This window comes from Mobula hypostoma, chromosome 8 (genome assembly GCF_963921235.1).
Source record: "Mobula hypostoma chromosome 8, sMobHyp1.1, whole genome shotgun sequence".
NCBI classification, from domain to species: Eukaryota; Metazoa; Chordata; class Chondrichthyes; order Myliobatiformes; family Myliobatidae; genus Mobula; species Mobula hypostoma.
In genome coordinates, this window is record NC_086104.1 from 59,609,016 (window position 1) to 59,622,809 (window position 13,794).

The 13,794-nt window shown below is 39.7% G+C and overlaps 1 protein-coding gene across 6 annotated transcripts in view; it reads left to right on the plus strand.

Moving 5' to 3' along the window:
* The window catches only part of LOC134350565 (serine/threonine-protein kinase VRK1-like), a 102,161-nt gene that overhangs the window by 64,387 nt on the left and 23,980 nt on the right, over positions 1–13,794 (plus strand). For all 6 annotated transcript variants that reach the window (XM_063055934.1, XM_063055932.1, XM_063055930.1 and 3 more), the window contains one exon: positions 6,175–6,383. In XM_063055934.1, the coding sequence (XP_062912004.1) occupies positions 6,175–6,383 (209 nt within the window). The remainder of the gene's footprint in view (positions 1–6,174; positions 6,384–13,794) is intronic.

Below are 13,794 nucleotides of genomic sequence, written 5' to 3' on the forward strand. Positions count from 1 at the left end.
GCTGCATTGCCTGATTGTTTTCGCCATGTCCCTGCAAGAACAGTGCCTTCCACATCTGCATAAAATAACACCTCCCAAAGCCGGGAAAATGTGCAGGAAGCCTATTTCTTGCAAGGACAGCATGATAATGAGGGCCTCCAACACTAATTCCTATCAATGCCAATGGCTGTTTGGTACTCACAGAGATAAGGATTTGGAGAACTATCAGCACATTTGATACTGCACCAAACCTTTCGTCAGGCAGTGTTCTTGAGCTTCTCCCTGACATCAGATCAAAGTTTGCAGTGCCCACAGACTGGTGGTACACTCTGCTGCCACTTGTCTTTTTAATTCCCTTCTGGGATAGTAAGGCCAGCAAATACTTTCCCCAAAAAATAGTAGAGGGTTAGAGTTCTAACCAGCAACCATAACAGTGGGCTGGATTGGGTGAGCTTCTTGACAATAACTGGACTTGAACTTGAGATTCTGTCATGCTCTTGATTTGTACCCAAAAGATGTGACTAGGTTTCAGGAGTTGGTTGGGTGGGTATGTAAATTGGCCTTCACTGGAACAGCTGACAACACTAATCAAACTGATGGTTCATTGACAGCAATGAGACTATATTACTGTCCTGTGGTTACAGGATCATTGTGTTAATGTTGACTTTCACCAGATTACAATGTGATTAGCTGGATTATGATTTAATGGTCGATGTCAGTGCCTCTTTTGTGACCTGTAGGCCTTTAGTTAGAGAAAAGTGGCCAAGCATGCAAAATTGCACATCCCAAAACTTCTGGTTTGAGGAGAATGAACCCTCTGCTCTGAAGAACATGTACCTAATGCGTAGGGTGTGATCTGTGGAGAATAGGGAGAGCTTCACTAATCTTTCCCTTGCTGTTATTCTTAATAGTTATGATGATTACTGAGTTTGCTCAGTAATTTCCTTATCCCAAAATATTTTCAGGTAGACGTATCCACTTGAGATCTCTTCTAGAAAGGGGCAGATTCTAATGAAGTTCTCTGCCACTCTCACACACCTCAACAATTCCAATTATCTGTAAGGGAACTGACAACACCCTCAAAGCCACGCTAAACACTGGTACATGCAGCAAGCGAACACAGTACTTGCTGCAACATCTATGTATAGTGAGTGGTATCTGCCTGTGTTGCTGTGGAAGATGAGGCATTGGTCATTGGACGCTATCAGCAACCTCCATCGCAGAAAGGATGTGTACCAGGCTTTACCTCAAGTACTGCTCGAGTGGTGCTGTACCCCACTTCTGCTCCCATGTGTCTATGAGAGCTGACAAAATCATTAGCCAGCAAGCTTGGATTATGAACTTCTGTCACCTCAGCGCTATTGACAGACCACTGAACCCGAAGACTCACCAAGTGCAAGTTACCAAGTGTAGATCCTAGCCCTGAACTACATGGTGCAGAATGTGCAGCGATGGTGTTTATGCCGGTGACCATCGGTGTCAGATGGCCTATCAGTGCACCTTCACTGTTGCTCTCTTGTCGAACTGCTGCCTGTCCAGGTTGGACGTCTTGTAGGAGAAGAGTTGAGGGCAGGAGAAAAAGAATGTTATTGCCTGGAACTTCTGATTAGCAGCAATTATGGAATGAGGAGAGACGGAATGTGTCCTAGAGAATTAATTAAGAATGGAACATCATTTTTGATAGCCTTGAAATATTTTTGTAGCTATGTCCAGTTGTAGCTCTCTTCCAGTGTTGAGAATGATAGTGCCATCATGTTCTGCCCTCTCTCCTTGAGAATGTTTGCACTGATTATACTTCATCTTTTTATGTATGAGGAAACATTGTATGGTGTCTCAGGGGGTATTTTGCACAGTTGAATAGCTGGCAGAACTCGCTGGGAGTGAAAAAAATAGTCAACATTTCGGGCTGAAACCCCATCCATATTGCTCAACCTGTTGAGTTCTTCCAGCAGGTTGTGTGTTGCTGCAGATTCCAGCACCTCTCCTGTGTCTTTATTGAATTGTTGGCAGTATGGAAGCTGTGATGTTCCTATGAAGCTCAAATTAGTGATTCGTGTGTTCACCTTCTAGGGTCATTCTGAAGGTAATGTCCTGAATGGCATAAATTTTGTGGGTGGGTGAATAATGGGAGTTAGATGATGCCTTCATTGACCTTGACTCGTCTTGTGAGGTAATTGAGCTTCTTGCTTTGCTACATCCATATTCTTAACACTCCACTCCTGGTATTGACATCAACAGCTAGCTTTTTCCACTCAGCTTAGTTGAGTGACTCCAGGGATTCCTGTGGGGAGAGAACCTCTCTCCTACTCTCCACCAGTTGTTAGTGATCTGCATCTCATGTAGCAAACTACCTAGTTCTTGGTATATCTCTTACAGCCACAAAGCTCCAGGTTCACCTCGTGCTGGATTTAATTGGAGACTATCAGCTTGAACCAGTCCAAGCCATGCACAGAAAGTAGGGCCCAGGGAGAGGTGTTAACGACTGTGCAGTTTGCACTGCTGACATTGAGGAGGCAGCATAAACTTACCACCTGCCTGAACCAGGTTAAAGGGCAATTTCACTGCACATTTTCCAATTCGATCCAGTTTTGCTTCCATTGAGCCAACAAGAAAATTGGAAGAGTTACAAAGATCGGTTCGCAGATACCTGAAACAAAGCCGGAATAAATAAGTGCCAAGTTGTTAGCGGCAGAAACTTAGTAAAACAGTGGTTTTCTGTTTAATTTTTGGAATACTCACAGTCAAGTGATTTTTTTTTTTAAGATTTCAGTCTTTTTTTGAGTGTTGATTATAGCTCTGGAAGAGGTATGAGCCCCCAGTCACATCTTCCAGATGGATGTGACCTTTTAGGTGTAATTGAATAAAATGGAAACTTGTAGGTTAACACTTTGGTTGACTCTCCAGTAATCCTTCAGGTGGGAAATCCATCTTGGGTTATGGCCAGCTTCCAAGATCCCATGCCATAAATCATGTGCTCCTGCTTGATGCTGCATTTCCGAACATCAATGTAACCTCACAGACTACTAAACAATATTTGAGATTAGCGCAACTCCGACTGAGACATTGGTTTACATCAAGTCTGTCGTTTAGAAGTAGTCTATTCAGCCTAACTAGTCAGTACCAACACTTTTGCAGCTTTCAAGCCACTTTCCCCTCACTGTCCTCTTCCCCCCCTCCACCCACGTGAGCATATTCTCTTTCAGTGCTTACCTAATTTTCCCCAAGTAATAATTCATCTCATTTCTCCCTGGAGTCAAGTGTAGGCTTTGCTTTGTGAAGTTGATTTGAGGATGCAGTGCTGAGGTTGAAATGGTTTTCCGTTACTTAAATTTCTTATGTTTGTTGAGGTTGTTGGAGCAGCTTTTATGGAAGTATTTTCCCAATGAGAACTGAGAACAGGGCAGAACAGGAAGAGGCCCTTCGACCCTCAGTGTTGTGCTGAACCAAATGAATTAGTAATCAAGTGGCAAACTAAACTAATTCCCTATGCCTACACAATGCCCATATCCCTCCATAGTCCTTGAGTTCATCTGCCTATCTGAATGACTCTTTAAAAATCCCAAATGTATCTGCCTCTACCACCAGACCATGCAGCACATTTCAGGCGCCCAACACTCTCTGTGTAAAACAACCTGTCTCTAACATCTCTTTTAAAAATCACCCTCTCTCACTTTAAATGTGTGCCCTCTGGTATTAGACATTTTAACCTGGGGAAAAACGATACTGTATGTCTGCCTATACTCTCATTATCTTATAAACCTCTATCAGATCTCCCCTCAGCTTTCGCCACATCAGAGAAAGCAACCCAAGTTTGTCCAAACTCTCATTATAGCACATGTCCTCTCATCCAGGCAGCATCCTGATAGACCTCTCGTGTAAAGCCTTGATATCCATCCTATAATGGAGTGACCAGAACTTTACGCAGTGCTGTAGATGCAACCTAACTAGAGTTTAATAAAGCTCAACAATTCCAGGGTTCAAAGCTGCATCATAACTTCCTGATTTTTGAACTCTGATGCCTCAGTTAACAAAGGCAAGTATGTCATATGCCTTATCACCCTATCAACCTGTGTAGCTTCTTTCAGGGAGCTATGAACATAAGATCCCAAGAACCCTCTGCTCTTCAACACTGTTAAGGTACAACACTTCATATTTGACCAGGTTAAATTCCATCTCCCATTTCTCCACCCATATCTGCAACTGATCTTTTTTTTTTGCCAGTCATTTAGCGCTATCCACATCACCACCAATCTTCATATCATCTGCAATCTTACGAACCCACCCACCTACATTTTCATCTGGGTCATTTATATACATGACAAACAGCAGATGTTCCAGCACAGAGCCCTGCAGAGCACCACTAATCACAGACCTTCAGCTAGAATAAGGCCCTTTGACCACCACCCTGTGTCGTCTTTGGGCAAAGCCAGTTCTTGTGGTAATTTTGTGAGCTGTTCTAGAATACGTGTGGCTTCATTTATAACCAGTATACCAGATACTCAAATTGAGAGAGGTATGGTCAGGATGAAGGTCAATGACAGAACGTCCATTAGGCAGACCCTGACAAACTTTGCCTTGTAGCTGCCCTTTCATTTATCACCCAGGTTCATGAACCCTTGGAATGGTATTGGGGTTATAGAGACAACACACAAACACTAACTGAGGTTTTAATTCAACTTTAGCCCATTCCACACGAGACTAGCTGGAGGGCTGTTTTTTTTTCTCCTACAGAAATCAATTATTATTGAATCCTATCAGCTCCATTGTAGAGTAACAAAATATACAAGGGGTGAACTGGGGTTAAAAAAAAAAATTCATCTGCAGTGGAAATCTAACTCCGCTTGATCCACATTGTGTAGCATGGTGTAAAATGGTTAAAATATTTGCGTGTGTGTGTGTGTTGACCAATCAATGGCAATACCAGTGGTGCTCTTGGGCCCACATATATTGCTGAAAAAGTTAAACGTGGCTTGTTGAATTGCTTAAAAAATTGCAAGTAATTGCCTTTGGAATGCAAAATTGTGAAAAATAGCATTGTTACAAGTACAGAAGACAGAATAAGGCCACATAGATTGATAATAGTGATAACATCATTTTGTTCAAGGATTATGGTCATTACTGGCCCTGAGGTGCTCATTACCATCTCTTGCTTCACTTGATCTGGTAATGAGTACCTCAGGGCCAGTTATGCCCGCACAAGATGATGATATTGCTATATTATTGTTAAGGAGAAACTCTATTTTAATTATAATCACAGTGAGCTGAAAGGTCACTTACTATTATGCTCCAATTTTTTTTTGTGTCCGGCTGAGAAATGCCCACGATGGCAGAGCACGGACTAGGAGGACAGATGCAAAATAAGTTGTGGCCCAAATATAAACAGCACTGAATGCTTTGTTATCTAACATAATGGATTTCTGAAAGCACTTGCTATGGTCAGCAGAAATATTCACTTGCAGGCCCATGCTGTACAGGGCATAGCCAATCAAACATATGAAGAAACTGTTGCAAAATAAATTGATTATGAAGGGCATTTTAACTTATATAGATGAAGAATACAAATTTGCAGCAGCACTGATTTAATAGAACCGTGGTTTTCCTGTGCTATGTGGGCCTTTCCTGAAAGATGTTTGCATGTTTCTATTTTTCAGATTTATGATGGTGTGGATTTTCAGCTCTGACATTTGCCAGCACCGGGTCCAGGCCACTTGCAAATCCCTTGCCCACAATTTAGAATATACAGGCAGAACAGAGTCATGATTTCTGTAAATTGGAGGCAGGTGCAAAGATTTAGAAGCCCTGTCCCCTGTTAGTTTCAACCCCTGTGATCAATTATGTGTATGTTTAATATCTTAGTTACTGCACGAAATCAGATGTTATGCCACAGTCTCAAGCTGCCTGATCTTATTTAGTTAATTCTCTAAAGTGTAGAGAATCTCTTTTGCCTTGCATCACCAAATATGGTAAGGTTACTAGCATTTTGTATCTTCAGCATCAATATTAGTGCTGCTTTAAGCATTCCAGTGTCTTAAATCCTCTTGATAATGACAAAAGGTAGTAAAGCTATGTGATAGAAATTACCCTTTACATTCAGAATAAAAATAGCGTTTGAATTATTATTGTAAATATATAAGCAACTGTCTCAGTTTGATTGCTAGATCATTGTCTGATTTGTATCCTTAAATGGTCTTGTAGGTGAAATTGTCAATTATCTGTCTTATGTGAGTATTCTGAAGTATGAAGAAAGGCCACAATATCAGAAACTGCACAACATCCTATTAAATTGTCGGGAAGCCAGCCAATCTAATCGTGTGGATCTCAGTGGAAAAGACCGTATGGAATCTTGGCTTTTGTCTGTTCCTGAAAATAGTAAGAGGAAACAGGAAATTCTCCCATCACAAAATGTAAGCCTATATATTTTATTTAATTTCCCTGAATGTTTTCAGTGATGTGTGTTTTCTGGTATATATTGTCATGGATTGTATAAATAATTTAAAAAGCAGATGATAAAGCCCATGATCTTTCTGTGTCATCTAGTAGCAGACTAAATATTGTTTTCTCCAAGGATGACACAAATATTTAATTCTCACTCTTAACTGAGATCCATGGGCAGAAATTACAGATTTCCTTGAGAAACTGGTAGGGAAAAATGACCAGTATAACAAGATTCTTCAAGAATTTGCCATAATAGACAATTTGACAAGGATTAGGAATGAATTTTTTGTCTTAATCAATGAGTGGCATGGGGCTTCTAAAGAAGATGAGCCTTGAAATGACATGGTGGATTACTAATGTGAGGACCATTAACATATTCATTTGTAATTCCTTTCTCTGCTATTTTAGCCATAGAGTTGACACATTTATTTTAAACTTGCATAGTCCTTCTAAAATGGAGATAAAAAGCAATGCTTTTTAAGTAATAGAACAGTATTTGAGAGAGGTAATTAAAGTGTTTGATTTTGAATGAGCTTCAAGGGTAGGTGTGCAATGTTGGTTTGACGGATATGGTATTTAAACTAAAGATATTTTAACAATTTTAAACAGGAAATTTTGTTATGCAGATAGTTTTGATTAACACTAGTTAAAATGAATTCTAATTAATTTGGAAATTATTTGTGTTTTTCATCAATTCCTGTCCTTTAGTTTATTTGGTGCATGTTGATGCTTGCACAGGAAGGTGCTGAATGTAAAAGGACCACTGATATAATCAGTTACTCACCCACTATTGTTTATACTCCCAATTTTGTCCTCATTTTTCCTTGTCCCTCACTCTCATTTATCTTAAAACATGTATTTAAAACAAAGGATGTTAGTTTTCAAATTGTGGTGTTACTTAGTCAGGAACTAGTGTAGGGTAGCATGTACAAAGATGATGGACGGGTGAGTTAGGAAACGAGTAGTAGATTTTCAATTGATCTCAGTTAACAGAGGTTAGAATGAAAGAGGCTGCCCAGAACTGCTCTCATATGGTCAAGTCTAGAAGGGAACAAGGGCAAGAAGAGTCTTTCAGCAGCAAGTAAGCTCAGGCAGAGGCAAAAGTGATCAATGTAACTAAAAACACCATAAGGAGATTGAAACATGATGGTTAAATGAGACAATAATATAAAAGAGGATACAAAAAGAGTTTCACGTATATTAAGAGTAAAAGAGATGTGAGAGTGGATGTTGGAGTACTGGAAATTGATGCCATGCAGATAATAATGGGGACAAAGAAATGGCGGATGAGCTTTTAAGTATTTTGTGTCAGTCTCCATTGTGGAAGACACTAACGATATGCCAGGAATTCAAGAGCTTCAGGGGGCAAAAGTGAGTGTAGTTGCTTTTACTAAGGAAAAAGTGGTTGGAAGCTGAAAATCCTGAAGGTAGATAAGTTACCTGGACCAAATTGACGACTCTCCTGGGTTCTGAAAGAGGTAGCTGAAGAGATTGTGCAGACATTAGTAATGATCTTTAAAGAATTGCTGAGTTCTGGAATGGTTCCTGAGGACTGGAAAATTGCAAATGTCACTTTTTAAAAGAGAGGGAGGTAGAAAAAAAGAGATTATAGTCTAGTTAGCCTAACTGTAGTTGTTGAGATGATGTTGGAGTCCATTAGTAAGGGTGAGGTTTCAGGGTATACATATGATAAAATGGGCCAAAGTCAGCAGGCTCAGGAAGAGCTTCTTCCCTGAGGCTGTGACCCTGCTGAATCTCACATCACTAAGCAGTATTGCACCCATATTGGACTGTCTCAGTACTTTTATATTTGTATGCTGTAGCACTTTTTATTCGCAGTTATTTTGTAAATAACACTATTCTTTTTCAGTTCTGGTCAGATGCTAATTGCATTTCATTGGCTTTGTATCTGTACTTGGCACAATGACAATAATGTCGAATCCAATGTAATCTAATCAAATCTACTATTTTTTAATGTTTCTTAATTCTACATTTTTTTTGTGTTCTGTCACTGAGCAGCAGGGAACCATCTGATTGGCCTATCAGAGTTCTCTTTAGGAACTAGTTGACTTGATCAGCATTTCTCATCGAGCTATTGTTCACAATTGCACTTAATAAAAAGAAAAGAGAAAATCTTATGTAATTCTATGAGGAAATATCAGGCAAGATAGACAAAGAAGAGTCAGTGGATGTTGTTTACTTGGATTTTCAGAAGGCCTTTGACAAAGTGCTGCACATGAGGCTGCTTAACTAGAAAAGAGTTTATGATATTACAGAAAAGATGCTAGCGGATAAAAAATTGGCTGACTGGCAGGGGGCAAAGAGGGGGAATAAAGGGGGCCTTTTCTGGATGGCTGCTAGTGATTAGTGGTGTACCACAGGGGTCAATATTGGGACCACTTCTCTTCATATTATATGTTAATGATTTGGATAACAGAATTGATGGCTTTGTAGCCAAGTTTGCAGACAATACGAAGATTGGTGGAAGGGCAGTCAGTGTTGTGGAAGCAGGGAGCCTGCTGAAGGAGTTGGACAGATTGGGAGAAGTGGTAGATGGAATACAATGTAGGGAAGTGTATGGTCATGCACTTTAATAGAAGGAATAAAGACATAAGCTATTTTATAAACAGGGAGAACATTCAAAAATCAGAGGTGCAAAGGGATTTGGTAGTCAATGTGTTAACCTGTAGGTTGACTCAGTGGTGATGAAGGCAAATACAATGTTGAGCTGTTGCCAATGTCTAAATGCTGCCATGCACCAGCAGCTGATGGAGAAAAAGGGAAGATGTAAGGATAGTACTCAGGGACATAGTGATAGTGGTACACATTCCAGAAAGGGAAGGTACTGCTCTGGCATTGACCATTGAGGAACGTCAGAGAATTACCAGGCGACATGCTGTCCCATTAGTCTGGACAGTGGTGGAGAAGTGCTGGAGGATTTCCTGGTCTCATATGTGAAATAGGATAAAGCAGGATGCAGAGGAATAACTAGATTTTGTTTTTTTTTGATGTAGTGAGACAGAAACCTGATTGTTTGAAAATTAGAGTCCCAAGAAAGATTAGCACAAAGTTGAGATGTCAACCCATCTAAGGATTTTGGAGAGGAAAGAGATATTGAAGATGGAATTGTAGAGCTGTATTCAAATACAAAAAAAATTATAAGCAATGCGCTAAAATATATTGTCTTTTGTCTGGTGGTTTGTGAGCCCACCTATTCCTGACTTTCATGCCTGTACATTAGAGCTTGGAACTAGGGAAATCTATAAGGCCATAAGATGTAAGAGCAGAATTAGGCCATTCAGTCCATCAAGTCTACCATTCCATCATGGCTAACTTATTATCGCTCTCAATCCCTTTCTCTTGCCTTCCCCCCCCATAACCTTTGATCCCCTAACTGATCAAGAACTTATCAACTTCCACTGATGTCAATTGATTTGACCACCTGCTTCTCACAGGTCTCAGTACTCATTTCTGGAATGGAACACAGTCAGTTAAATTAAAGGGAAGGATAAAATTTTCAGTACAGGTTTTCAGTGATAAACTGGCCATGTGTGGTCTTTGGAACCTAGTTCCATTGATTAGAATGGGCTGTTCAACTTGCAGTAAGAAGGTAACAGCTGATGTGTGGTTGATGATATGAATGTTTTAATTAATTTTATATTTGATAAATGTTCCTACATTCATTTTTTTAATTTAGTTTTTAGTAATTTTGAATGTTTCTGATTGTTACCTCCACTTCGCAACTTTGAAAGGTTTTGACAGGAAAAGCTATCAGGGTGGTCTGTGCGCAGGACATCAAGATCCTCTGTCTGATGGCAGGTCACTACTTGTGGGTACCCCTGCTTTAGAATAGAATCAGAGTCAGGTTTAATATCACTCGCATATGCTATCAAATATGTTGCTTTGTAGCAGCACATTGCAATACATAATAATAAGATGGATATATTTAAATTAAAAGGAGCAAATTTTAAAAAATGAGGTTGTGTATTTAATATTTCAGTAATATTTGAGTACTATTGTAAATATATTGTTTGATTAAGCATTCTCTGTTTGTTTAAGTAATTGATTACGGGTTATATGTAAAAGTATGTAAATGGCATACATCATTATGCCACCAGGTCATAAGTGCACACGTTACTAAAGTAAAAATGATCTTAATTATGTACTCTGAGATAATTTAGTATCTGGAATCTTACAGGAAAACTTATAAAAATGGCCCCTAACTGAAGCACAATTCACATTTTAAAAAGTGGTTGAAATTACTGTATCAGTAAAAAAAACAATCAGAGGCGCAATCACAGTCAGGAATGAAAGTGAGCATGAACAAAATTATCTAAATAGAAACCTGCTTGGCCAAAGAAATATTGTTATCTTTGTCACTGCTGCACACACACTAAACCAATGTAGGTTTGAAAGCCAAACTTGTGGAAAATTCAATAAAGTAGGACACATACAAAGAGCATGTCAGGCAGACAAAAATAAATGAGCTGCACAGGGAAGTGATAAAGCTAAAAAGTCAAGTTGCAGTTTCAAAAAGAACACTAATCTGCATGGTGTGGATGAAAAAACTGGTAATGATGTGAGTAACACAGGATTGTGTAACCTTGAGATTTACAATGTGAAAGCTAACAATAGCCAATCAACATGGCTTACACCAGAAGTAAACAGAAAATTAAAGTAGAATTGGACACTGACTAGGTTGTTTCAGTCATTACACAAAGTGAGCTTAAATGGCATTTTGAAGATAATGAACTGAAGCCTGCAGATACTCAACTAAGAACTTGCACTGTGGAAACTCCTGTGAGAATGACATTCATAACAGTGAAATAAAACAACCAGCAAGCAACATTGGGCTTGTATGTGATTAAAAACAGGACGGCCAGCATTGTGGGGTTATGAGTGGCTGAGACAACTACAACTTGATTGGAGAACCATCCACCATTTGCATTGCCACATCCCCTGAACAGAGTCGACTGAAGGTGAAATAAGGGAAAGTACTGGATGATGCCACAGCAGCGTGCAAGGCTGGAGTTGGAAAACTCAGATATAACAACCGTAAAATAGTGTTAAATGAAAATGCCACACCCAAGTTTTACAAAGCATGTCTGTTTCCTTAGACCAACCATGATATAGTAGCCACTGAGCTAGATCACATGGAGGCTGAAGGAACTCTTTCCAAGTTTAACTGGAGTCCATGGGCCAGACCAGTGTTCCCAGTCACCAAGAAGAATGGGTCTGTCAGCATCTGCAGTGAATTTAAGGTCACTATCAACCTAGTACTGAAACTAGATCAATATCCTCTGCCTAGATAGAGGATATCTTTGCAAACTTCTCTGGAAGGAAGCACTATGGAAAATTGGACTTGTGTAGCTGAGCCCAACCTATAGGTGGACATATCACAGATGATCTCAGTGAAAAATTGAGTGATGGTTCTGTCCTATCGTAAAATAGGTTTCTGCCAAATCTGGCTACTGAGCTCCACCCCTTGAACTCATTACTGAAGTTTGGAAAGAAATGGCAGTGGACAATGCAGTGTGAGTGGGTTTCCATGAGGTAAAGGAAAGAGTGACATCAGGAACTGTACTCACACATTTTGATCCACATCATCCAGTAAAGCTTGGCTGTAAAGCAGGGTGGACAAAGGACAGGCAATGGATGTTATTTACTTGGATTTTCAGAAGGCGTTTGACAAGGTAACACACGAGGCTGATTAACAAGATAAAATCCTATGACATTACAGGAAAGATACTGGCGTGGATGACAGGCAGGAGGCAGTGAGTGGGAATAAAAGGGGGCTTTTCTGGTTGGCTGCCAGTGTTCCTCAGGGGTCAGGGTATTGGCACCACTAGTTTTTACATTCTCAGTGATTTAGATAGTGCAATTCATGGCTTTGTGACAAAGTTTGCAGATGATATGAAGATAAATGGAGGGGTAGGTAGTCCTGAGGAAGCAATGCAATTGCAGCAGGACTTAGACAAGTTGGAAGCATGAGTAAAAAAGTGGCAGATGGAATATAGTGTTGGGAAATGTATGATCATGGACTTTGGTAAAAGGAACAATAGTGCGGATTGTTATCTAAATGGGGTGAAGGTTCAAACATCAGAGGTGCAGAGGAACGTGGGAGTCGTTGTGCAGGACTCCAGTAGGTTAATTTACAGGTTGAGTCTGTGGTAGAGAAGGCAAATGCAATGTTGGCATTTATTTCAAGGGGAATAGAATATAAAAACAAGGAGATAATTCTGAGCCTTAATAAGACACTAATCAGGCCACACTTGGAGTATTGTCAACAGTTTTGGACCCCCTGTCTCAAAAAGAATGTGTTATCATTGGAGAGAGTTCAGAGGAGGTTCACGGAGATTATTCTGGGAATGAAGAGGTTAACATTTGAAGAGCGTTTGGCAGCTTTGGGCCTGTACTCACTGGAATTTAGAAGAATGCAGGGGGAAACTTATCAGATGTTAAAAAGGCTAGATAGGGTGGATGTGGAGAGGATGTTTCCTATGGTGGGGGTATCCAGAACTAGAGGGCATAGCCTCAACCCTTTAGAACAGAGGTAAGGAGGAATTTTTTTTGGTTGGAGAATAGTGAATCTGTGGAATTCTGTGGAGGCCAAGTCTATGGATATATATAAGGCAGAAGTTGATCATTATCTGATTGGTCAGGGCATCAAAGGATATGGCAAGAAGGTAGGTGTATAGGGTTGAGTGGGAACTGTGATCAGCCATGATGGAATGGCAGAGCAGACACGATGGGCTGAATAGCTTAATTCTGCTCCTATGTCTTATGGTCTCAGCAGTGAGATTCCAGATTAAATGTACACTAGAAAAATTAATGAAAATATTATTAATCCCTGGGTTGATCCAGCCAGAATAAACAGAATAATTGATTAAATGAAACTGAAAAAAATGAGGGGCTAGTACTTCTGCTGGCTTATTTGAGCTGTGGGGTACTTGGAGCTTTTTAAAATGAGATCCTTTCCAGAAAATTAAAAATTAAATTTCAAATATCTGTTTGAGGAACCAAAAGAAAATATAGCAAACAAAACTTGTTAAATTTTAAAGAACAGAGAAAAACAGGCTAAATAACAATTGGACATTTTTAATTTATTGCTGATAATTGATTTTTACCATTGAATACATAAAAGTGGTTGAAAAAGAATTAGAATGCATTAAACTTAAAGGAAATTTATCTTGGTTATCAAAAAATAGAGCTGGGTGCTCTCTGATCCCTCCATAAATATATACAATGGAGCTGGACGTAGGTAAGAGAGATGGTTCAAATTTGATCTCAGTGAAAAATTGAGTGAGGATCTTTTCCTATCCCATGACGTACATTGCTGTGTGTCTAAAGGCATAAAGTGAAGAAAGGATCACGTTGAGC